The sequence below is a fragment of the Anguilla rostrata genome, chromosome 15 (assembly GCF_018555375.3).
Source record: "Anguilla rostrata isolate EN2019 chromosome 15, ASM1855537v3, whole genome shotgun sequence".
NCBI lineage: Eukaryota > Metazoa > Chordata > Actinopteri > Anguilliformes > Anguillidae > Anguilla > Anguilla rostrata.
The window spans coordinates 35471315-35498889 of record NC_057947.1 but is presented as its reverse complement, the minus strand read 5'-3'; the positions used below and the strand labels follow the sequence as shown (position 1 = coordinate 35498889).

General features: G+C 40.7%; 1 protein-coding gene across 1 annotated transcript in view; it reads left to right on the top strand.

Moving 5' to 3' along the window:
- The window catches only part of LOC135241065 (dachshund homolog 1-like), a 169036-nt gene extending 147161 nt beyond the window's left edge, over positions 1–21875 (top strand). The window contains exons 7-11 of the mRNA XM_064311171.1: positions 1111–1256; positions 5349–5496; positions 8208–8351; positions 9472–9540; positions 18504–21875. Coding sequence (XP_064167241.1) covers positions 1111–1256; positions 5349–5496; positions 8208–8351; positions 9472–9540; positions 18504–18541 — 545 coding nt within the window. The 3' untranslated portion in view covers positions 18542–21875. The remainder of the gene's footprint in view (positions 1–1110; positions 1257–5348; positions 5497–8207; positions 8352–9471; positions 9541–18503) is intronic.
- The last annotated feature ends 5700 nt before the right edge of the window (positions 21876–27575 follow it).

The following is a 27575-nucleotide window of genomic DNA, read 5'->3' as shown; positions in this document are numbered from 1 at the left end:
TATTATTATTATTATTATTATTATTATTATTATCATTATCATTATTTTTATTATTATTATTATTATTATTATTACTGTTATTATTATTATTATTATTACTATTATTATTATTATTATTATTATCGTTATTATTATTATTATTATTATTATTATGTTTATTATTACATTTTTATTATTATTGAACAATGAATGAACACTTCTGATCCATTTAAACGTCCTCAATCTATTGCTCTGCAATCCGTGGGCTGGGAGGGAGTCCCAGTTTTTGTGTAATAATGTTCATTGCTGTGTGTTTGGACTCAGACTCTGGTCTGTGTGTAATAATGCTCATTGCTGTGTGTTTGGACACAGTCTCCCTGGTCTGTGTGTAGTAATGCTCATTGCTGTGTGTTTGGACACAGTCTCCCCGGTCTGTGTGTAATAATGCTCATTGCTGTGTGTTTGGATGCAGACTCTGGTCTGTGTGTAATAATGCTCATTTCTGTGTGTTTGGACACGGTCTCCCCGGTCTGTGTGTAATAATGCTCATTGCTGTGTGTTTGGATGCAGACTCTGTGGTCTGTGTGTAATAATGCTCATTGCTGTGTGTTTGGATGCAGACTCTGTGGTCTGTGTGTAATAATGCTCATTGCTGTGTGTTTGGATGCAGACTCCCCGGTCTGTGTGTAGTAATGCTCATTGCTGTGTGTTTGGACACAGTCTCCCCGGTCTGTGTGTAATAATGCTCGTGGCTGTGTGTTTGGATGCAGACTCTGTGGTCTGTGTGTAGTAATGCTCATTGCTGTGTGTTTGGATGCAGACTCTGGTCTGTGTGTAGTAATGCTCATTGCTGTGTGTTTGGATGCAGACTCTGGTCTGTGTGTAGTAATGCTCATTTCTGTGTGTTTGGATGCAGACTGCACAGTCTGTGTGTAATAATGTTCATTGCTGTGTGTTTGGATGCAGTCTCCCTGGTCTGTGTGTAATAATGCTCATTGCTGTGTGTTTGGACACTGTCTCCCCGGTCTGTGTGTAATAATTCTCATTGCTGTGTGTTTGGACACAGTCTCCCCGGTCTGTGTGTAATAATGCTGTGTGCTTATTGCTGTGCTCATTGCTGTGTGTTTGCAGATGACACGCCGATGTGCACACCCACGGCCAGAGACAGCTACGAGAGACTCGCCCTGTCGGGCCAGACGCTGCCTCCCGGGTTTCCCTCCCCCTTCCTGTTCCCCGATGGGCTGTCCTCCATAGAGACGCTCCTCACCAACATACAGGTGCGCTTCTCCTGCCCCTGTACCTCACTCACTGCTGCGTGTGTCTGAGTGTGTGTGTCTGAGTGTGTGTGTCTGAGTGTGTGTGTGTGCGTGTGTGTGTGTGAGAGAAGTGTGTGTGTGTGTGTGTGTGTGAGTGTGTGTGTGTGTGTGAGACAGGGAGAGTGTGTGTGTGTGTGTGAGTGTGTGTGTGTGTGTGTGTGTGTGTGAGAGAAGTGTGTGTGTGAGAGAGAGCGAGAGTGTGTGTGTGTGTGTGTGTGTCTGAATACTGTTCTAGTGCATGACTGGCCCCCCCGGACTGGCACCAAATCTGGACCGTGCCAGGGCCGACTATGCCTGGCTGATCCGCAGGGCGATGCCCATGGATGGGAGGGTTTCAGTCCACTTGTGAATGATTCTTCTGCCATTCTTATATTACTACCTTCATTAGTCCCTTTATGAACACCTGCCTGTCTGTTCATTGCAGTATTTCCACAGGTTGTACCGTATGTGTTTTGCCCAGTACACCTGACAGTAGGATGTGGGGGGGGGGTGCAGAAATTTGTCTTGGTCATAGTGTTTGACTATACACAACACACACTGCAGACGCTTCTACAGTACGTGCTGTGTGAATTATACATTTGCAGCGTTGAGTAAGTCTTAGCAGCTCCGCTGTTTCAGAACGGATCTGAATCCCCTAAGACTACAGGTAGCTTGAAGCGCGCGGCGTAGCGCCACCCCTCATATTGCCCGGATCATTTACCGCGCGACGCGGACATCAGAGGTCGCGGTGCTCCGAGGAGCCCAGCCCTTATTAACCCCGCGCGTGCTGAGCGCGCGCCTCCCGGCACTGCAGCAGCAGCGTAAGCCATCCTTCAGCCCGATCTCTGCCTGCAGATTTGATGGAATATTCGAGCGGAAGTCAACAAAAGGAGACGAAGCAGAAAATTGAGATAAGGCAACTTTATTAAAATTGGGGTCAACAAAACGAACAATTAATAAGACATAGCCCATTGCATCTGGTTTAATTGCATGTGTGAAGGGAATAATTGTTTTGATATGGTCACAGCACCGCTTGTCAGCAAGTATGCAAATATTTCTTTGAACATTATCTTGACTAAAGGCCACTTAAGCATTTAAGTCAGATCTCATTTGTTTGTACGATGACACATTTCTTTACTCTGGAAATCTTCATTTTACTTACTGTCCTGTTCGTTACTACTTCTGCATTTTATATGCCTCAAATGTCAGAGGCAATACTGGACAATGGTTACATTTGTGCGTAATGTGAATCAAGCATGATGACATTCTTCCAATAATTAAATATGTTTAATTCTTGGAAGAATAGTTTCTCTGTGACCATGTTCATTCTATTGTGATAATGGGGATGTTAGAAACAGGCAAGAAGAGAGATTGACCTTTTTTGACCTTTGACTTCTTTGACCTTCTTCTTAAACCTCACATGACCTGCAAAAATTTTTCTGTCTCTACCTTTTCCTGTTTCCTCAGCATTCTGGCCACATCTCTTCCTGTTTCCACAGCATTCTGGCCACACCTCTTCCTGTTTCCACAGCATTCTGGCCACACCTTTTCCTGTTTCCTCAGCATTCTAGCCACACCTTTTCCTGTTTCCTCAGCATTCTGGCCACACCTTTTCCTGTTTCCTCAGCATTCTGGCCACACCTTTTCCTGTTTCTACAGTATTCTGGCCACACCTCTTCCTGTTTCCACAGCATTCTGGCCACACCTTTTCCTGTTTCCTCAGCATTCTGGCCACACCTTTTCCTGTTTCTACAGTATTCTGGCCACACCTTTTCCTGTTTCCACAGCATTCTGGCCACACCTCTTCCTGTTTCCACAGCATTCTGGCCACACCTTTTCCTTTTTCCTCGATTTAAAGCCCTTGACCCCTCCCAAAATACTCTGAAGTAGTGTGCTCCATCCCTTTCTTCATTATGTCACTGTTGCGAAGTGTCTCGGATAGGACTTCTTTGATTTTTTTTGACACAGCCCTTGTATTTGCAAGGCTGATCCAATTGAGCATAAGGTAGATCCTTATGAGTGTAGTTAAGTTTGATTGAATTGCGTCCACCCTTAATGTGGCTAAGTAAGCTTTGATTGAATCCCAGCCTGTGTTTCTAAAGCAGATCCTGAGCACTGACATCAGCAGAGACAGTCTGTTGTTAATTTCAGTTCCTCCAGTTGCTCTGTCCGGGGGGACCAGATTGAATGTTGCACCAGTGTTCTTCTGTATCTCCTGTTGTGGGTGATTTTTGCTTGACACTGAGGCTAGGTTATTAGCTCACCTCTCAGTATTTTATGTGCTGTGCTGCGCTTTGTTTTAACTGATCATTTTGAGGCACATTTTTCTCTGCGTAACCTCGGAACATAAATTAGTGTATTATGAATAATTCCCAAATATACCAGGTTCAGACTCTTGTGGATTTGTCAAGGCCCTACGTTGGGAACAGTTTACACACACACACACACACACACACATACCACACACATACCACACACACCCACACAGCCACACACACACACCCACACACCCACACAGCCACATACATACACGCACTCACTCACACACACACTCACACACAAACACACACACACAGCCACATACATACACACACAGCCACATACATACACACACACACACACACACACAACACAACACACACACATACCACACACACCCACACAGCCACATACATACACACACACACATACCACACACACCCACACAGCCACATACATACACACACTCACACACAAACACACACACACCTAGACACTGTAAATATGATTATCTGTTTTTAGAGCCTGGTTCCTTTGACCCAGGGCTACTGAATGTATTTTACATACAGAGTGTCTGTGGACTATGAATAACAGTTCTGGATAATTTTAGTGAAACCGCAAATAGTTCTACTAGGATCAAAACCGCATACATAATAAAGTCTGTTTTTTTTTTTTTTAAACAGATCAATAAGCTTTTCTGGTAATGCAGTATATGCATAATTTTAGAAATGGGGAGGGGGGGTCCAGCTGCAGAGAGAAGCATATGTCTGTAGTCCTGATGAATTATCAAATTGGGGGGGGGGAGTAACATTGAATTATCAGTGTTGAACTTAGAGACTTGCTGACATTAAAATCAAAAGTGGTGAGGGGTGGGGGAGTGCGTGGGAGGGGGGGGGGTATATATTTTTGCTATAGCTAAATTGGTAGGCTAGTCCTCCGGAAGAAGAAAAAAAAAAATCTAATTTTCATAATCAAATACAACCAGCATGCTTCTGCTACTGTGATATAAAGCATGTTTGGTGGAGCCTTCTGATTTCATGGTTTATTAAATAGCCAGCTGTTACAACACCAGAATAAATTTAAGGGAAAGGGGGGGGGGGGGCGGCCACATCAGTCACATCCTCGTTCCCCGCCGCTCTCCGCTTAATCGCGCGGGGCTGCCCAGAGTAAACCTCGTCACCGCGGAGCCGCGCGCGCCTAGCGACGGTGTCACCGCGTTCAGCAGGTCAGCTGCACTTCCTGTCTCTCTCACGGCACTTCCTGTCTCTCTCACCGCCTCCGCCAGACCTTCGCCGCTCACATCGCCACGCTGTAAATAAGAGAGGAACTGCGATAGAAAGGACACGCGGCAATCTATTTCCCACGTCTTAACACCGGTGTTCACTACACAGTAAATATGCCCCCCCTATAACTGTGTACATTAATAATTGTGTAGGTACTTTTTTTTTGTCCTTATGGGGCTTGTAAGTATTGATTTCAGTTTGAAATGTACATGTGGTCCAGACACAGTGAAGGAACAGAAGCACAAATATGCAGCTCAGCATTATGTCTCTCTTGTGAAATGGGGTAACTGCTAATACAGAATCTCCCAGCCTTGATATTGTTCATAAACCGGTGTCTGAGAACGTTGTCCTTTTCAGTTTGTTGTGACACCCTGGTTGGCACAGATTTCCCATAAGAGGGTGGTCTCAGCTGTGAAACCTGTTCCCCCCCCGTACTTATGACATTTTTATTCAGAAACCGAGAAGGTTCGAAGCTCTGTGTGATTAAAAATTTCCCCTTTGTAAAAAAAAAAAAAAAAAAAAAAAAACGCAGGGCCTCTTGAAGGTTGCCATCGACAACGCACGGGCCCAGGAGAAGCAGGTTCAGCTGGAGAAGACGGAGCTGAAGATGGAGCTCTTCAGAGAGCGGGAGCTCAGGGAGACTCTGGAGAAACAGCTGGCCATGGAGCAGAAGAACAGAGGTACAGCACCCCCCCCTTACTGCACCCCCATTTAAGAACAGAGGTACAGCACCTCACCCCCTTACTGCACCCCCATTTAAGAACAGAGGTACCAACCCCCTATACTGGACCCTCATTTTAAGAAGAGGTGCCTAACCTCCTTTACTGCACCCCCATTTAAGAACAGAGGCACCTGACCCCTTTTACTGCACACCCATTTTTCACACATTCACCAAACCCACCTCTCAATAACAGAGGTAGCAGTAGTACTTGTGGCATTTATTATTATTATTATTATATATATAATAATAATAATATTATTATTATAATAATAAAGATCATCATCATTACCATTAGCATCATCATACGATAGTGTATTTTATATACTATCATACTATCTCAGGCTACTTTATAGAGAAGTGTGTGGGGGGGGGGGTTGGGGAGAATGTGGATAGCTCACCTGCAATAGCGCCGATTTGCATCTTACATCATGTGACCATTACGCGAGGTCCGGTAACATGAATTTCTTTTGTATCTGCGTTCTATTTACGATCCATTCCTAAACGAAAACAATCGCTATTTTTGCCCTCTTCTTGGAAGTTTACGGGTTCATTACCAAGCACTTTAAAACAGTCGAGGACTTCAGAATCTGTTTGTTTGTTCCCAGAGATCAGTGGGGTGTACTTGGGCGTCCGATGATTGACTAGCGCTCTCTGCGTAAACCTGATTCATGTGACAAGCCGAATTTCCAGCTCCACAGTCTGAACCATTTAGCCCAAGAAGCGGCTTTCAAGTTAATAGAAACATAAATGTAACAGGATTGATTGTGTGTGATAAAAAAAAATAATACCCATAAAATTGTCTGTGCGAAACAGCGTTGCATAATAAATATATTTATTATAATTTAAACTATTTTGATTTGAAAAGCATTACCGCTGCCTGTTTTAATATCATAGTGCTTCCAGTTATAAATTAAGTATTATTCCCATTCTATTAAATAAATAGCTACTCAGGATCAGACTTATAATTGTAAGTACATATTATGATATTAGTATGAATGATTTATAATCTCTGTAAACAAAAGCGTCACAAAATGTAACTTAATATTCGCGTGCTCCGCGCGTCTGCGGCACATAATTAATCAGTTTTAATTTAATAAGCCCATTTCTCAAATGTGTCTTTGTAAAATTTACACGTTTTGCCGAAATGCCTCTGGCAGTTTCCTGTTTAAGATTCAGCGTTGTGTTGGAAAGACCTCACTTAGTAAATGAAGTCCTGTTAATGCTGGTGTGAAAGCTCGGGTTACCCCGGCTCATCTCTAACACACCTTCGCAGTCTGAAGAGCTGTAAGCAGGCAGACCGTGCTCAGGTGCTCAGGTGAACCCATCGCTGGTGTCAGGTGTGTCTCTCACTCCTCCCCACCCCCTCAAAAAGATTAAAAGTACCAGGCCAGCGAGATTCCCTCATATTATCTGACACTGTCTAAGTGTGTTAGTCGTGTAGGCTTATTTTACTCATGTTAAACTATGTGTAATGTAATTTGTGTAACAGTGTAGGCTATGGTAATTAAAAGTTAATTAAAGATTAATCAAGAAGATATTTAATGAAAACTTTTTTGTATCTCTGCCTGTCACAGTCTTGGGCTTCTTCAAGCAAGTTCAGAAACTCGTCTGGAGCGAAGTTTTAATTTATTTAATTACCTGAACCCAGGTCACCCTTGAGACTGTATTTTCAGCATGACTGGCAATTTTGAAAGAGTTCTAAACATGATAATGTTGAAAATGTGGCTCACAGTAACCCGAAGGGTCTCGTAATACACTTTTGAATTAAGCGATGAAAGGAACATGGGCTGATGCGCTTCAGTTATCAGCACACAGCGATAACACAAAATAAACGCTTCGGTTTGCGATAACCATCTCGAGCAATCGAAGAGACATTTTCTCCTGTCAAAAAAAAAAATTGAAAGAACTCCGGTTGAATTTCACTGCGTTGAGTGAGTTATCTAAGCTTCACATGTAAGTGTAGTGGCACGGGGGGTAAGATTTGAGGATCAAGACTCCAGACTCAACGGACTGTGACCTACAGACCACAGCAGAAGGGGTTCACTTCGCTTTGTCCCAACACAGGAAGCGTGGGTTTAAATATGTCTGATTTAGTGCCTTCTAGTGAACTGCTATGGGACCACAGGCAACCAATCATCATCATAGTGAGATACCCCTCTCCTCTGATTGGCCCTTTCTCTCTCTTTGAGGAGTACTGTGGTGATAAAAATGGCCATTGGCCCACAGTGCGGGGGGCATAGCTGGAATTCACGGGCTGCTATTATCGATTAGAAAAATCAGTATTATAAGAACTGGCCTATTCACCCTCTACTGGTTAAGCGATGCTACTGCAAGAGCTCTTCTTCCACCCCTTGATGAAGTCAGTACCTTGGGGACAATTCTCTGGCTGCTGCCTTGTATCCATAGTCATAAAGTAGCAGTTTCTGAAGTTTGTCATTTAAAATTATGGAGGAAGCACAATGATTCTTCACTGAAATCCAGCCAGTACACTTAGGTCTGAGCTCTCCGTTGATGTTCATCATTAAGAGTTTAGGAATGATTATTGATTTCTGAAACCAATGGTGTTTCTTAATTTGATTATTTGTAATTAAGGGCTTGATGGTTTGCTCTTAGTTGCCATACTTTGTGCTGTATGAATAAAGCTCTCTGCACGTCCTTGTTTCTCCACAGCAATAATTCAGAAGCGGTTGAAAAAGGAGAAGAAGGCCAAGAAGAAACTGCAGGAGGCGCTTGAGTACGAGTCAAAAAGGCGGGAACAGGTGGAGCAGACTCTGAAGCAGGCATCACCGACAGACAGCCTCCGGACTCTCAACGGTGAGGCGTTTCAGCTGCCGGAGACCATACCGCACACAGGAACCGCACACAGGAACCACACACACACAGGAACCACACACACACAGGAACCGCACACACAGGAACCGCACACAGGAACCACACACAGGAACCACACACAGGAACCACACACAAGAACCGCACACAGCACACACAGGAACCACACACAAGAACCGTACACAGCACACACAGGAACCACACACACAGGAACCGCACACAGGAACCACACACACAGGAACCACGCACAAGAACCGCACACAGGAACCACGCACAGCACACACAGGAACCACACACAGGAACCGCACACAGGAACCACACATAGCACACACAGGAACCACACACACAGAGCAACCGCACACAGGAACCACACACAGCACACACAGGAACCACACACACAGAGGAACCGCACACAGGAACCACACACACAGGAACCACACACAGGAACCACACATTAGACTGATGGTCTTTTCAAAGATATCTACAGTAGAGTGTCATGAGGAGATGAAGACCAGCTTTCACAAGTCACTGCAAAAATGCCCACTTGCACGGTGCTTTCTGTGTGTATTTTGAAGCACTTTTGCAAAGTTTTTTGTTACTTTTTATTTATTCATTTTCCAGGAATCTGCAGTGAGTTTCAAAAACCTATTACATATACAATTACGTGTTCAATTATAATTGTATGACAGACTACTGCCCTGCAGTAGTCAATTTATGTTTGTAATTGGCTGAATAATTAATAGTAATTTGCATTATTAATTCTAATTCATTCTAATTGTATGTTAATGTTATTATATACAGGTACTAGCCACTCTCTTAGTTACGTGTGTGTGTGTGTGTGTGTGTTCATTTGCGCGTGTGCATGTGTTTGTGTGTGTGTTCATGTGTGTGTGTGTGTGTGTGTGTGTGTGTGTGTTCATACGTGTGTGTGTGTAGTGTGTACTATGACATTCAAGGCCCTTCCTTACCCTCTACAGATTCATCCCAATCTTTTTATCTCTTTGAATATACTGTGAGTGATTTAGTAAAAAATAAAATAAAATAAAGATCCTCTTTCCTGAGGTATCATTGGTATTTAATCATCATTATCCTTCCATTTTCCCAGACTCACTGACCCAGGACATGGAGCCTGACCGCACCAGTGGCAGAGCAGATGCTGAGAGGACAATACAAGGTACATGTTTCTGAGAAGGCCATAAATCTGCCGCGTGCCGCAGTCTGCGAGCTCGGGCCTAACTCAGCCTGCTGTTCGAGCGTGGCGCTCGCCATCTGGGGCGCTCTCCAAGATCAGGAAGAAGGTCGACATCGCCGTCGCCTTTAAATAACAAGCGGCGCACTTTTGGGAACTCCGTAAACGAGCAGTCTACTGTATTCTGCGCTGTGATTGAAAAGGAAAAAAAAAAAAGAAAGATCCACAGTACTCGTGTGGGCACAAACAGGTGCCTTCATTAGAACACTTCTGTAATAGAAGCACAGGGATGTCTATGCAATTCGCCAGAAATGTGTGACAGTAACTTGTTTGTATTTGTATTTGAGTGTATGTGTGTGTGCGTGTATGCGTGCATGTTTTGTGCTTGTGCGCATGTGTGTGTGCAGGTGTCTGTGTGTGTGTGTGTGTGTGCGCATGTGTGTGTGTGTGTGTGTGTGTGTGTGTGCGTGTGTGTGTGTGTGCGTGTGTTCTATCTCAGCCCTTAGTTGTCCTCAGTTCTGTAATTTAAGCCGAAACGTGTTTAGTTTAAAAATAACTGCAATGGAATGACAGATCTGGTTGGTGTGGAGATGCGCTGGAGTTGATCTTTCCAAAATGGGGCATTTGTGGAATTCTGGGCGTTTCACCTGTTTTAATGTCGACATGAGGAAGTGAAAACTTCAGTGTCCGGGAGACTAGCCGTTAGGGCCATTTTACTGCTAAAACTGTAGTGTGTAGGCTTTAAAAAAAGTTCTGATTGCAGCTGAAACGCTGCTGCTGCGTGTTAAGTGTTATCCTAGACGCAGAGAACATTAATATGTTCTTCATGAAGCTGCAGAAGGGGATGAAAGTCTAGGTGTCGGTTAGCGGTTAGCTAGTAAATAAAGTAATATGTGCTTTGACAGTGTGTTTTAGCATGATAGGTTAAATCCTTGGCGGTTCAGCTCTTAATACACCTTATTTGTGCCGTAAAGATCCAGAAAACCATCGCGTTACAGAAACTAATGTGAAAGTTTTTAACGGATAGCCCTCCTTCATGTGCACATGTGAAGCCATGAGTCCTTGAGAAATTCAGAAATGTTCCAGTTTCAAAAGAAAATAATGTAGCTGTGTTTGAGAAGCTTGGAAGTGCATTTTCAGCTTTCAATAAATACTTAATTACTGTGGGTTCCATTTAAATGGACAACACGGCATTAATTCATATAAACAAATCTTGTTTTAATATTAATAGACTTGGAGCTGGCGGGTAACATTGTTTTCAGCCTCATGCGAGTCTAATGTATTGTTTTAATTTCGTCTTCGATTAAGCGAAAGTTGAGCGTAGAGTTAATGCCACTTGACCTTCCAAAAGCTTGATGTTTGAAAGCAATTACTGACCTGTATGGGATGGGGGAAGATCAGGCTTTCATTTAGGGCCAGCTAAATTCTTTGGGGTTACAGTGAGCTCATGACAGCACCTTAAAACTGGGGGGGCAGCATGTTGCGCTTGGACAGTGCATTTATCTTTTTACATACATGGATAAATGTATATGATAAATATGAATATTCATGCCATCGGTCGTTATGCAGTTACATTTACAGCAGAAGCAGAATTGCGCATGGATCTCTCATCTCTTGAATGGGGAAGTCTTTCTGTTCTTTTGCGTTCTGCTTCATATATTATTTACAAATTGAAAGTTTCATTTCACTAATGTTTAGTCCAGCGGTCGTGCCACTCCAACCAATAAAAACAATCCTGTTTAGCAAACTAGATTATACTGGCTATTCCTTTACTTTCCTTTAAGCATCGTATGGTAAATTCAGTCCATAATGAAATCAGAAATAAAACGATAGTGTAACAGGGCTTTTCACCACTCTGGCATTAAAAAAGCCCAATGCTTATACTATGGACAGTGTGTATTGCAGTAAGTATCCTTGATAAAATCATCTTCATAAAGCCAATTTTTCTAATTACTGTTGATAGAGCATAATCTTCCTTCCTCATGGCCATGGACCACACAACCAAAGCACCATCTGGAACGGCACTGTTTTTATTTTTATAATATTTTTTGAAGAAAGCTTAAATTGGAGTAATAAAAATGCTCGTGTTGATGTTTATGTTGATTAGTGGATACCAGCTGTCAGCACAGGGGTGTGCGATATGGCCTAAAAAAATGTTCCAAAAATGTGTTTGCTTTCTGGCGATAACTGAATTTTTTTTGTGGTATTTTTAAATGTCTTTTCATCATGTGTTAGGAGACAAACCTTCTTACATTTGTGCTTAACGGTCATTGTTTTGCCATTCATATCATTCCACAGAAAAGATTTTGGTCATATGTGATCAAAAACAGAACAAAAATCCATCCATTATCTATATCTGCTTATCCTGGTCAGGGTCGCGGGGGGTGCTGGAGCCTATCCCAGCATGCACTAGGCGAGAGGCAGGAATACATCCTGGATAGTCGCAGGGCCCACACACCTTTCAGTCACCATTCACTCACACACTCATACCTATGAGTCCCCAGTTAACCTGACCTGCATGTCTTTGTACTGTGGGAGGAAACCGGAGTACCCGGAGGAAACCCAGACGGAGTTAGTTTAACAGGTGAACAGGTGAGACCTGTGATTCAGTCTGCGGGTCATCTTCTCTCTACCACAGTGCCTTTGTCTTTGGACATACACAAAGATGAGTGATGTTTCCGATTGATCATTATTCAAACGCAGTATGTTCCACACATATTAGAGATGATCCACAGCAATGCTGTCACAATTCCAGGACAAGCCACATATAAGCAGAACGCATGGCTAACCGCAGATTTTGTGTTATTGCAGAAACATTTGGAATGTTTACAAAGGTCAAGCATCACACTAAAATGCAGCCTCACTGATAACTCATAACTGCCTGGTGCTCAGTTCACCAAAATGTCAATCCATTCCACTTTGCAGAAGCTGTCCCATTTCACACCCTTAAAAGACCTAAATTGATTTGGAACGCACTTTTTTTCTCTCTCTCTCTCTCTCTTCGTCTGCATTGCCGTTTTAAAACTACGTTTGTATCCTTGAAATAAGGATCTTATGTTTTATTTTCATTTTAGCTGTGTGTTCCCCAGAGTGTATCCAATAATGTTGGAATAAATTCTGCTTTTAATTAGGCCCAGCAGCAGCTTGACAACACTACTCTTATCATTTTGAGTGGTCTCAATTTCCTTTTAAAAATACCCCCTCTTAAATCTCTCGCAAAGTGTGCGAAATTGCATGGAAATATTCAATAACCTTTAAAAGCCCCCTTAACTCATTTTTATGAGCCTACTTTGGGGGAAATCTTTGGGAAAAGAATTTGAACTATTCATATCACGAGAATGTGTGCTTTCTCTTCTAATTCGCGCTCAGCATAATTAGATGTCATGGCTGATTCAATAGAGAAATGTGAAGATCAAAGACGGAAACCGTAAATGGAAAAATCATATACTGCCCTATTAGCAATAATATGTACTTGTGTTGGTAATAGGATACATTAAATTTCATACCAAGTTAGTGCATTTGGTGGCTGTCTTTTATTAAAAATTGATGTCAGCCTGAATTCAGTGATGGAAATACCACATTGTGCCACAGGCATTGTCAGATACAGTTCATATTGTGTACACCAGCATACTGTATGTCCTTTCTCTCAGTTCTCTACATTTACGCATGCATTTACATCATTTATTTGTTTTATGGAACGGAGTGTAGCACAGTGGGTAAGGAACTGGGCTTGTAACCGAAAGGTCGCAGGTTCGATTCCCGGGTAGGACACTGCCGTTGTACCCTTGAGCAAGTCTTAACAATGCTTCAGTATATGTCCAGCTGTATAAATGGATACAATGTAAAAGTTGTGTAAGTCGCTCTGGATAAGAGCGTCTGCTAAATGCCTGTAATGTAATGTAATGTTATGATACACGTTCTTCTATCAGTAAAATTTAAATGTTATTTTTATTTTATTTTATTTTTTTTGCATTTTATGCTTTGTTTTGAAAATTGGAATAATTTATACTGTTGTTAAATGTGGCTACACCATCGATTTGTTTAAAAAGGATTTCTGCAGACAGAAGAACCCGGTGTTTCACTATTCTCTACCGCAGTTTGGCATTTTGGCCATCTATAACCATTAGTTGCTAATTCTCACAATTTTATTGTCAAATCATTGTCCCGAATGTATAATATGGAGGATAAATTACTACACAGGACATCTCTGTTCAGTTATGGGCACCTTTGACAGTAATCCATGGGATATTGGGTTGCTGTGCACCCAACAAAAGCTGTATAATTGCTCACCGATAGCCAAAGTGAACTGAAGGTATATTAATAAAATTTGCATGCACACTCACACAAACCCAATCCCCATCACAGTTATTAAGCCCAGGCCCTGCATCATGCTTTTCTTTGCTTTGCTGCTGTGTGTGTAGAGAGAGAGAAAAAAATGTTAATGAGAGCGTCATTTTAGAGAACTAATTATTTCTATTTGTCTTGTGTCACAGTTTCTAATTCTGCTACATTAACACAGTCTGTGTTTATTAATTGCTTTTCCAGTGTTTGAATCCATTCCAAGAATGAGCTTGCGTATGCTTCCCGGCCTCCGAGCTTCTGGGAGAGCGTTTCCCGGCTAATTCCTGCCGACGCTACGCTCCAGTATCTGTCCAGCATCGCTCCTGAATCTGGTGGCTTGCCACTTGATGTGTTTCTGCAAGTTTACACGACCCTGGGAGGAGAGATAAAGTTCTTTGTTGCAAGATTAAACATCAAAACAGTTAAAGTGAAATTAAAATTAAATGAATGAATCTCAGTGAAGCAAAAAAGGCAGTAATTAATGGCTCTCTTAATTGTCTTCATAAAATATTTGCATGGGCATAATTTGCATAATTTACATGTATTAATTAATCTTTCAAAGGAATTTTATGCTGAGAGAGGCCAAAAATTCCCTTTGTTTTATTTAGCATCTAATGAAATATTTATCTTCTTTAATGAACTTTTCATCTTGATTTGAATTTAAAAATGCTAAAGTTTTAACATATTTTAATGAGGGTTTTCTTTCATAAAACAATGTGGAAGCCTTCGCACATTTATCATGCCAGAATATTGCTGTCAAATTTTCCATATTTCATAATATTTCACACTCTTTCACTTTTCATAGCACATTCTGTAGTGAAATGATATCCCCGCTGATGTTTATTATCTTGATTCTCCTAATAAATAGCCATTGTGGGTGAGTTGTATAATACAACATGGGTTTTACATTGTTTTCATTTGGGAAATAGGCTATTATTTGTTTGCCGGTCTACAGTGAAGCAAATCACAGTGCTGCTGCCGCCCATTTGTTCTATATTATCAAAGGGGCAGATCTGACTGAAAGTAATCCTTTCTGCTATTATGAAATGCACTATGCCAAAACCTGACAAAAATGTGGCATGTACACCCATTTTATTTACATTTTACCTTAAAAATGGCAGAAGACGTCTGGACATTTCCCCTCTGGTGTACAGTACTGTAGTGTAATAATGTGCATTGACTGACAGAAAAACAGTAATTTCCTGGCCCTAACCTTTAACCTTTAACCTTTAATCAGGCTGTGCTTGTCTTTTGTGTTTTTTTGTGTGGATTCCACTCACTGTGTGAACTCTGCAGGTCATTGCGCATGAGAACCCATTGTGTGGAGCATTTGAAAATAAGCATATTTATCAGTTGTTTTAAATAAGCATATTTATCAGTTGTTTTGAATAAGCAGCCAGTAACGGGATGAAATTAAAATTGCAGTAGTTCTCGGGGATAAATGACCGCGCATTGCTGTAACCAGTCGTTTTTGTGCAAAAGGAAATGCCCACTCTGGGCATTAAAGTAAAATTCACATTTTGTTTCCGTCTAAAAATCTGCACTGGTCTGACGCTCACTCAGTCCAAGAGGTTCAGGACAATTCATTACAGTGCTATGAGTAGTAGTATTACATTTACATTTTTATATTTAAAGATTAGCATTTAGCCTATCCTCTTATCTAGAGTGACTTACATGTACAAGCATACGCAAGTACAAGGCTAGAACAGTGCTAGACCTAGAAAACCAAATAAATCGATTGAGAATGAGATACGATGCGATACAACTTTATTGTCAGTTTTCACTGAAATTCATTTTGCATCCTCAGTTAAAAGAATTATTCAGCCTGTTGTGTTTAAATTGAGGGACTCTGAAACGCATATTAGAGGGCAGAAGTTGGTATTCTCCATTGACCAGATTTAGGAGTAATGGTAATCAAAGTAAATCTAAACCAAAATGAGAATATACCACACAGTTCTCAGTAAGAACCCAGCATAAACCAACATGCGTCGCTGGCATCGTCCTCCTTGTGTACAGCATTGCTAGCATCTGTCCTCAGGCCCATGTACTGTAGCTTGCTGACTTTTTTACATATTGGGTGGCCCAGTCTGCGTTAGGAAAGCAAGCCAACGGCAGAACAGAACTCTTCGCAAATGTCTTCTGGATTTGAACCCGCAATCCTCATACTGTATTGTTTTCCTGGCTAGTTTGCCTTAGTGTTGCCAGGTTATTACTGTACATATTTATATTGTTAATATACCTAAAAATTACATTAAGCATGTTCTGTCAGCTGCAGACGATATCTTACTTTGTGCCACATGGACAAATGATGTAATATCAATGACCAATTTTTATCTTCTCACTGAATCACTTATAGATCATTAGGCATTGGCCTCATTTAATCAGCGTTTAACTTTATTTTGACTCCTAATCAAAAGCAGATGTTTGAGGTTTTTTTTTTTTTCTTCACTAATAATGATTGGAAAGTTCAGTAAGTGCCAAAATTAACTCAGAAAGCTGTTAGTGATTTTTTTTTTTTTTTAAAAGCTGATCCTTGAATTTATTCATCTGTCAAGTTTACAGACGGTTTTTGATTGAATCCAGTCCATTAAGAGCAGGAATTTAGCCTCCGTGCATCTGAACCTTGGGCACTGAAAAGTAGTTTTTGCATCACAATGACAGAATTTGTTCATTTCCACCTAAAGAAACACAGTAACACTTCCTAATGGGTTATTCACAAAAGATACCAAAGATAGCTTCTTAAGTGAACTTATTTATTATCAAGTTAAGTGCATGTAGTCCCGCAATCCCCAATTTAATATCTGAATTGATTTAATTAATGTAAGATCTTCACTGGAAATGCAGCTTTTATGATATGTAAGAGCAGTTGTGACACTTGAAGTCCATTAAAAGTACAGTGACAAACAGGCAGGGTTTCTGGGGGGGGTGGGGGGTGGGGAGCAGAACTAAAATATGTCACGTTGTGTGTTTGACCATGCTGAGAGCGTATATTGACCTGTCATTTATTTTTAGAGGAACTTTCATGCTGTGAAGTCTAACACTAATAAGTTTAATGCTGTAGTGCTGTTGCCTGAGAGGTCCAGGTCTGCTGGCTGTATTTAGTTCCTGAGTTTGTCTTTTCCTGCGATGGCCTTTGTTCTCTTGTGAAAAACAGGAGCACGACATGACAGTTACCCGGTTTGGCGGGGTTGCTAAATCACAGAAATAGTTGTATAATGTGCATTGGAGAATGGTTTTTGAAATGGAAATTTTCCAAGTGGGGGGGAAAAAACAAAATCCAAACATTAATAAAAACTGACAATCCTCAAACAGCATCCCGCTACGTTGCAGTTACTTTGCAGCTTTGGCTTCCCCGTGTCTGCATGTCACCACAGACTACGCAGCGCTGATCGGGTAAATGCTAGCAGATATGACTCGGGACTGAAGCAATTTAGCGCTGCGAGTCGAACATCTCCACTGCTCGGGAATCCAGCGTTCCGTCTGTCGTTCACTCCCGCATGTCTGTTTGTTTGTGACCTCACGGATTGGTCACATGCCCCCCCCCCCAGCCAACAAGCACATCGCCTCCCCCAACCTGCCCGTGTTTTCCCCCCACTTCCTGTCCCTCGGCGTGTATTTCCTGTTCGGATCGAGTTGTTCAGACGCGCCGCCGCCGCCCGTGAGAGGAAGTGGCGCGTAAAAAGGACCGCGGTGGAGGCGCTCTTCCTCAGAGGAAATGGCGGGGTGATAAACGTGGGGCGAGCCCCCGAGCCGCCTCTAGCGGATGCCTTTACCGGCTCCACCGCGCCGCGGAGAGCACCGGACTGAGCCGGTTTAGATTACAGGTGTCTGGAGATAGCATCAGAGAAGAATGGCAGCCATTTTTATTTTCAATAATCACCGCTTCCTTAGGGGGGAAGTGTCAGTTTCTCTGCCGCCTTGCAGTGTGTTCGAGCGAGCTAGGAGGAATGCCTTTAACATATCTGGCGTGCTATTGTGAGAGTGAGTTCAAGGGATATCATACCTCTAATATCTTTAACACCTGTAGAAGGTTAAATATTAATTGCTGTCTTTGTTCCCTGGTCACTGCTTTTATGGATTATTTGTGTGTGTGTCACAAGAAAAGGAGGGTTTTTGTTGGATAAACTGGGAAATTCTTGTATCTGCGTGTCCTGCGATAGGGACAGTTCGTGGAGTCGTCTTACAGTACATCTTCTGTTCTATTCCACTATTAGGGGCGACGTAGCTCAGGAGGTAAGAGCGGTTGTCTGGCAGTCGGAGGGTTGCCGGTTCGATCCCCGCACTGGGAGTGTCAAAGTGTCCCTGAGCAAGACACCTAACCCCTAACTGCTCTGGTGAATGAGAGGCATCAATTGTAAAGCGCTTTGGATAAAAGCGCTATATAAATGCAGTCCATTTACCACTGTCCTGTGAGGACCTCTTCTTCAACCCCTTCTTAATTCTGAAGGACATAATAGAAGAGTTTTCTTTTCACATCTGTGAACTGAACGCAGAATAAAGCTTCTTCAGTTGGCCGCGGTTTTTTATTTATTTATTTATTTACGATTTTCTTTCTTTCAGAGAGTTAAATTGTTTGCTTGTTTGTTTGTTTGTTTGTGTGCTTACAGATGGAAGGCTTTTTTTGAAAACAACAGTGATGTACTGAGGCCGCATTGTGGAGAAAGAAGATCGATCAGCGAAAGATTCCAGAGGGCCTCCCACCTGGTCGACGTGACGACCGAGGCAACCTGCGTTACTTCTGGCTGTTCCTTGGACGTGCGTTTCAGCCGCAGACAGAAGGACGGTTGTGTCTAAATGTAAAATTAGAACTGTTTCTCCTACAGACACTGACATCACATAGTTAATGGGAAACCAGGCCAGGCGTGTGTCCTGTGTTACAGGTATGTGAGAAGGCTCGTGATTCTGAAGGCTTAGCGATCGAGCACAGGTGACAGTACCAGGATCAGCACTGGCAGTGATATTTCAAACAATTACACAGCACTGAAGATTTTTATACTGTATTTAAACCAGCGAGAAAGCTTTGAAAGAGGAATCTGACTCAGAGTTTCATGTTTTGTATTCTTCAGTAAAAATTAACTATTATAGTTAAAGTCCAAAATTATCACAAAAAAAGAAGAAAAAAAGTGAGCTTCTTAAAAAGTGGATTTAACTATATGTTGATAAAAGACACAACTAATGTTTGATTTAAATGTTTTCTAAATTAGAAGTAAAACAATCCAACTTCCTTTTTACCATTGTTGTATATACCAGATCAGAAATAAGGTTCACTCACTCTATAAAAAAAAGAAGTTCATTAATATGGTATGTGTATATAAATTTAAGAGATGGTATTGTGTATGCAGTAGATCTATTAGAACAACAATAGAAACATTTATATTGAATTTATAGTATCGTTTATTTTCTTTCTGTTAAGCCATCATTCTATCAAATAGCTGCCATCTTAGTTGAACGCATGCAGGCATGTAAATGTTTGTCCTGGAGTTGCAACAATTAATTAATTCTGTTTTCTGCTGAAAGCATATCTGGGGACGATACAATCAAAGTCCAGAGACGTGAGGTCCTGGCTTTCAGTCATAGGTTTATGGCTGTTTTTGTTTGGCTCTTTGTTGGCTGTTATTTGTGTTGTGTAAGTATGTCATATAGGTTTTTTTTTCCCAGAAATTACCTTACTTATAATTCATTATTAAGTTAAGGCCATATGGCTTTTGCAGTTTGATAGTGTCACCCAATTAAATGTCTGAAAACAGCTGCTGTTATTTTATGTATGTATTTTTAATGTTTTAGTTTCAAAAAGAGAACATTGTGAGTGGTTATGGCAATATTTGACCATTTATTCTCACAATAGAACACTGCTGATTTTAATTCACCACCTTAAAACGACTTCCAGATGTCCATCAATCAAGCCACCATGAGTTTTGGCCTTGTCCACATATAATGATATTACTTATTGATTAGTGAGTAAATTTGGTGGTTTTTCTGTGTAACCCTTTTCTTTCTGCTCATCTTGGTCCACAACATAAATCACCATCCTCCTTGATGTAGGTTTTATGCAGACATGCGCGTTTGAACATGCAGGAGGTCTGGTCTTTGCTGTACATTCTCTGTGTAATGTATTGTTGAAAATGGAGTACAAACAGCCATGTGCTTTGATTGAATCTTCCCCTTGATGTATCGATTCATCCCTTTGACCAACAGGGAGCTCAGCTGCGGTCTGTGTTTTCTCCTTGTGTACTGTTAGGGTGTTTCTTTGTGTAAATCTATCTATCCATCTCTCTCACCCTCTCTCTCACTCTCTCTCTCTCAGACACTGTCTTTCTTTCTCTTGCCGTTTCTCCCAATTTCTCTCACTCTGTTTCTCCCCCTCTCTCACTCTCCCTCTCTCCCTCCCTCTCTGTTTCTCCCCCCTCTCTCACTCTCACTCCCTCTCTCTCTCTCTCTCTCTCTCTCTCTCTCTCTCTCTCTCTTTCTGTTTCTCAAGGAATAATTCCTCCTCGGTTCACATCCTGTGCAGATAACTGGAAATAGGCCGATGGCACATACTGTTAATAGAAAGTGTTTTTTCAAATTATCGGAAACGCGGAATCTGAGTTGCCACTAATCTAACACTTTTAACACACGGTTATAATGTTTTAAAACAATGCGAATGGGACACTTCAACACCTCACCTTTTAAAAAAAAAAAACTAGCTAAATCTTGTGAGAAATACAAAGTGATTTAAAACTGAACATAATTTAAGTCTCTGAACATTTTTCAAAAAGGCTTAGGAAACTCAACAATACGACTGTAAACACAAAGCAGATATTCTCCCGTAGGACCTGAATGAAGTTTACTTAGTTTACTCTGAGCGCTTAAAGAAAAGGACGTATTAGATAGCTGTTCATTCCCATAAGTAGGTGGATAAACTGCATAGTTTAAAGTCAATGGAAGCAAAACACAGAGTAAGTTCTTCAAAACATGGCTCAATTATATCAATGATATAATTCCCACAGCATTCTGTTTGATTCAGGCTACGAGTGAAATGCAAGCAGATTCGCTTATTTTAAAATGTGTGCTAGCTGGGAAATATGGCATTTCATAACAAATCCAAAATATGGTTTTGAAGTAGTGTTTCGTTGTTGTGTCAGAACATTCAAACAGTGTGCTGAAATGTACTGTATTATCTCAACAGTGCAGACTGTAACCATGTTGAAATAATATGTTATTTCACTTTTATTTCACGTTATTTTTTATTTTTTATATATATTTTTTGAAGAGTTAAACCACTGAAGCCTACATTGGACGATCATGCCTTTAATAAGAGATATTAAACATTTAAAAAATTTGTTACATATTTATAAATGGCATAATTTAAGAAATAATTGCTGAGGAATATGCTTGACAGGTCTAACATTTGTAAGATTATGGGCAGCTATTTTTATAATTATCGTAATAGTCATGATTATTTTAATATTGTTCTCAAAACATTAAATTCATTCACAATTAAAAATTGTCAGCCCATTTATGTAAGTGAGTCTAATGAGGCTAGCACGAGGTTTACCTTTTTCATTTCTAAAATATTTAATTTGTATAATGTATAACGTTACATGCAGGTATACACTGTAGTGAAACTTAAGAGCATATTGTTCCCCTTTAGTTTGTATTGCAGTACAGGAAATTGTATGAATATTTAAAGAAAGGATGAAAGTTTTGGTTCATGAGGTTTTTTGTTTTGCCTATCATTTCAGTTTTTTTTGTGTGCGTGTGAGTGTGTTTGTGTGAGAGAGAGAGTGTAGGTGTGCTTGTGTGTGTGTGTGTGTGTGTGTGTTTTATATACCTTAGTGTAACTCCATAATAAAACTATGTGTAAATGAGCATCAGACGTAACTCTTTTAAGTGTAAATAAATTATTTTATGTGTAAACGTGTATCAGAGTAATTCCAGGTATTGGAAAAAGACTGTAAAGTCATCAATAAACTCTGTTTTTTTCTGAGTTCACCTACCTACATGTGAAAATGTGCACTGAAGGTTAGTAACTATATAACAAATGTAAATATTTCTGAATACATACATGGATTCAGTATTTAAGCTCTTCAGTGATTCTTTGCAAAAAACACAATTACTTCCTAATTAGCCATTCAGATTCTCCACCCACCCCCAGAAAAATGCCTGGATCCAATTAAAACTGAATCAAAGCACAAAGCAGTTTGGCCCTACTTTTTAATAACTCGTTATAAGCGGTGTCAATTTCTGAAAAATAACATTGGCGGACAGACCAATTTACTGTAGCGAACTACAGTACATATTATAAATGACTAAACAAGCACATGATGAGATTATATTAACGATTCCAAATGTCCCACAAAATGGTGGTGATATTTAGGCTGTGTTGGTATAGAATAAAGATCCACGGACCTCACGTTTGGTACATACACAGCACACACGGAAATGTATTATCCATGCATCCCAGCATGCATTCTGATTTCTACTCAAAATATTGTTGCAAAAGTGGCAAATTGAGTCCACAGAACTTTTAAATATTACTCCCATTCGGATTTATACTTCACAACAAACAATCTGTCCTGTGGTCATTGTATTATAATGTCTTGGACAATTATGGAACTTTTATATTTAGTTTTCTGCTTTCCTGTTCAGTTAGAAAAATATAAAGTTGATTCAAGCAGCATTAGTGCATTTATGAATTACTCAAAATGTAAAAAATTGAAAAGTTATTAATTTATTGAAATAAACAGTGGGAATTCATTGTGTCCTTTTGAACACACGTCTTTTAATAGCAGGCTGCCAAACTCCGACCTGCTGCTTTTTGTACACGTTAAGGCGTGAGAGAGTTTGGCAGTTTGGCAGTTTGCATTGCGTTGATTCTTGTGGACTGAACTGAGTGAGCTGTGAGCTGTGAGCTTCGGTGCTGAGTCTTCTCCTCCTTGTTCTGCGAAGCTTTGTGATGTGTGTGAGCTGAATTACCTGCTCCATAAATTAACTCATAAATAGTTTGGGCAACAATACAGAGGGGGCGTGGCTCTGGCCAAAATAGAGCAATCCGTAGTCTAGTCATGGTTTAGGGACACGTCAAACAGGTCACACAAACTACGGGTTTTTTTTCCCCCAAGGTTTGTTCTGTTTACATGGTTCACAAAGGCTTTGATGCAATGCCTGTTATCTCAAGGCCCTCAAATAGAGGTTCAGATTCAAATTCAAGGCCCTCAAACAAACAGAATGAAGGGATTCAATCAAGTCTTTTTCTTTTTTGTACTTTTAAGTAAAACGTACGAAGGCCAGATTCTTCAGAATAATGAATTATGCCGTTTTAATACAAACAATATGTCTGACTTTTTTAAATACTTTTTTTTTATACAATGGAGTTCTGTGACTTCTGATATGCTGGTGTTGGCTAGATGGACAATAATTGCTCATAGCATAAATTAATTGTGAGTTGGAAAGACACATTATTGGTTTTCGTATTTCATGTTGATGGCACAGTAGAAAAAAAGAAAATGACCAGTGTTATCCTTTAAGAATGTTTAGGAGAATCAGGCATCTTAATGGCAAAGTATGACTCATTAAAAACAAACCTATAAATTAAATTTTTTGCCCACAAATTCATGAATCTCGAATCCAAATCGAATTGAATCGAGTGAAGCAAACTAGCGCTTTTGTGCAACATTTCATCATCAGTACATTACGGTATATACATTATATTGTGTGGAGAAAAATGGCATCCTTAATTTGTTCTGGTACAAAACAAAGTTGTGAACGAAGCACAGAGTTGTGTGATTACGTCTGGGCGTAAGAATTTGCTTGGAGTTAGTCCACTGATTGATTGATTAGGACTGATGCAAACTGAAATGACATCATACAATCTGAGATTGTCAGTACTTCCCTCTGCATTATCCTTGATCGACAGTATTCCTGTTTGGCCTCACTCCCTATTCAGGCCACTTAATTATATACAAATACATATTCATTTGGCATTGTTTATTGTATTAGTATTCAAATATAACACCTTGCCATTCCTAATGCATAAGCTACATGAAGTTGTGTGTGTGTGTGTGTGTATGTGTTTAATTACGATACAAAAATCTACATCCCACTCTCCCTGGTGGCCACAGTCTGTGGACATCAGGATTTTTTTGAACATGAAGAGCCTGTCTTTGTATTTCTTTCTTTTGATGGTTTCCTTGAGAATGTGCCAGAGAAACAGGAGGACATTTTGAGGCCTATAAAAATGAGTTTCACGCCGTAAATGAAAACAAATTGACAGCAGTCAGCTGTTTACAGTGCAAATTGTTTTTATATTTTACAAGCAACTGCTGTTCTGTGAGCTACTGGGCCGAAAATCATTGTAAGAGCACACACCGTGATTATTGTTTAATAAGCATTTTTTGCCTGCGCATTTCTTGCCAAATAAGCAAACAGTTCCCATTGAATTGATTTATTTATACATTTCCCGAGCATATAACGCTCTTATTTGCATCCTTTTTGTGAGAATAATGCCTACGCATCAGGCGCCGTTCCCTCTCCTGGAGCAAGGTACGCCTGTTTGCCTCTACATCTGAGCATCACTGCACAATTGGGAGTCCTGTTTTTTTATTTTTTTTACTTCCTTAAGCCTTCTTTTTTTAAATACGTGCACACTTTTGGTGGCCACTAGAGCTTTTCTGAAAGGTAACATCTGGTAATTAATCATAAGTGTGCTGGTATTTAAAGTATTCAAAGGCTTTTTTTTGTTGAAATGTAAAACATTTGCTCATCAAACAGCAGGAATACAAGTCCAGGCGAACGCAGTCAGGCTTGGTGCTGTTAAACAGTGCGTAAAAATGCTGTACGTTTTTCAAAAAATCTCACATCAAATTATTGTCAGAATCGCTCCACTTGAACCATGCAACATAACAACAGTCGCTGGGCTTGGGTTTCTTCAGTTTCTGTCTGGTAAACATTTTTTATCAAAAGTAATTGAACATTTATGGCCTGAAGGTATATGTTGCTCCATATTTTCAGTTGAATTATTTATCTCTCTTCGTGACAACACAATGAATCTGTACTCCAAAGTAACGATGGATCCATTTCCATTCTTACTGGTCTGTTGTCATTTGTGCAATTGGCATCTTCCAGTATAAATAATTAATGAACTGAAGATGTTTCACCACCTGGCAAAAACCTATTTTTTCCATTTGGTTTTCATCCATATTTTTCCATGAAACGGTGCCATTTAAATTCTAGGAATATCACCGAACTTGAACGCGAACGCCATTAATATTGTGAATGGGGAGGGCTTGTATTACAGGTGTTCACAGGGAGGATGCAATCGATTGGTAACAGGTATCTTATTTCAAACGTGTGAGCCAGGAGAAAGCAGGAATCGACGCCGAAAGGCGAATTTCTCTTGTCTAAGCGATCCTTTGTGAAATCTGTTGACACAGCAGTGCATTCAGAGAGCCCATTTTGCATGCTTTTTAAAGCGGGGCCTTCACAGGGCGTAGGAGATGAATAATTGACTGATGCCTGCATAATTCAGTGCAGCATTGTAAAAATTCAAGGTCTGGCACATTTCAAGCTTTTCGTCTTTATTGAAAATGAGGTTAAAGTTTCAATCAACCTTGAAAAAAAATACATTTAAATAGGCAATGAAGTATGGTGTCTTCCACTTACTCCTGATGGAGTCCAGCCTTTTTTTTTTTTAACGCAGAAAGGATTTCTGTAATTTCTTTCCCACTTTATTTCTTTAGAAGAGATTTCTGTACCTCACATGAAATATTGCTTTAAGAACTTAACTGCAGGTATAACTGTAATGAAAACAAAACTGCAGAGCTGTGTCAGATCCTTTGTCTTATCATTTTCAGTGAATCAGACCTGGAAAAATGCGCTGAATAATTTTGCAGTGACCAATGTTTACGATTCAACTCATCTCCACGGATGAGTTGGAATCATTTTGAACTTTTCTGCTAATGACATCTCATGAAGAGTTTGGGGGGTTGGGGGGGGGTTGTCTCCAGCCTCTCCAGCCACCGAAAGAAAATAAAAACATTTTTGCCTGAAGCCAGATATTTCATATGAGTGTGCATTTTATACTTGATAAATCCATAATACATTCAGCACAATCTTAACATGACTGTCAGGCAGAAAGACAAAAGTTTGAAATGTGCCCAAGCAGCAAATGATGTATCTGCGGCAAACTAGCTTGACTACTGCGTATTTAACAGAAGCGGCCAGGTCAGTCCTGTCACCCGTCAGTCCCATCGCCACGGCAGCCCCATCGCCACAGCAGTCCCATCGCCATGTCAGTCCCATCGCCACGTCAGTCCCATCACTTGTGTCAGTCTCATCTCCACGTTAGTCCCATTGCCCATGTCAGTCTCATTGCCCTTCAGTCCCATCGCCACATCAGTCCCATCGCCACATCAGTCCCATCGCCACGGCAGTCCCATCGCCACGGCAGTCCCATCGCCACGGCAGCCCCATCGCCATGTCAGTCCCATCACTTGTGTCAGTCTCATCTCCACGTTAGTCCCATTGCCCATGTCAGTCTCATTGCCCTTCAGTCCCATGGCCACATCAGTCCCATCGCCCACATCAGCCCCATCACCAGGTCAGCCCCATCACCAGGTCAGTCCCATCGCCATGTCAGTCCCATCGCCCGTCATACCTATCGCTATGTCAGTCCCATCGCCCGTCAGACCTATCGCCATGTCAGTCCCATCGCCTGTGTGCTCTGCCAGGATACTCTTCATTCATCATAACTCCCTTCCAAAGCCAGTTATTCTGCACGGCCCTGTTTCAGTTCTACTTTCTCTTCTGACAAGTGCAGCTTTTTATTGGAAATCTGTGGTGGTGTATTTTAATCGGAGATGCATGGTAAAGCTATTTTATTTGCTAGTAACTAGACATGAATAATTTTCCCTGTGACCAGTCTGTCAAATCAGTGGCTCTAGTGGGTAGTCATCTGTTTCCTCTTCCCCAACTGACTGGGGTACTCTTTATAAGACTGTAATATTTGTATTAACCACTTTCTATAGTAGGGTATGTTACTTTAAGGATCTTGTTCGTGTGGGCTGGGGGAATATCTGTTTTATGACAGGTAAGTAGGGCCCAAACAGAATATTAATAAAATAAATAATTAATACCAGCTATTGCTCCAGAAGGGCAAATCAAAGGAGATGAGATATTACTTTGAAAATGAAGTGACTTCAATAAAACACTTTTAATATATATTACTTTCAATCATTATCACTTAATGAGCATTACCCACTGTGTGCCTTTTCCCTCTCTATCTACAGAGTTTCCACTATGTCAGAGCATTGAAATGCAGCTACGCTCTGTTATAGGTTTTTCACTGCGGTATCACTTCAATATCATAACAGGTTTATTCTTTTTTTTTTTAAATCTTTTCTGGTGAAAGATAAACATAATTAGCATTTTTATTCATTGGAAGTATACATCCAAGCTAATGGATGTTCTCAGCAACTCAATTCAAATTGTGAAAGTCCTATTATTTCTCCAAAGAAAATGTGTGATTTGGAGCAGTGCTTCTCCACTTTTGGCCATGTAAATATTCCGTATTTTGTAGACCTCCCCAAATCAGGATTTCTCAGGAAAGCACAATCCGCAGCATTTACTGAGGTTGTATACCGCAGGTAAATGATAACAATGCCTTTTAGAATGAACAAAAACAGCGAAATCGACAGAAA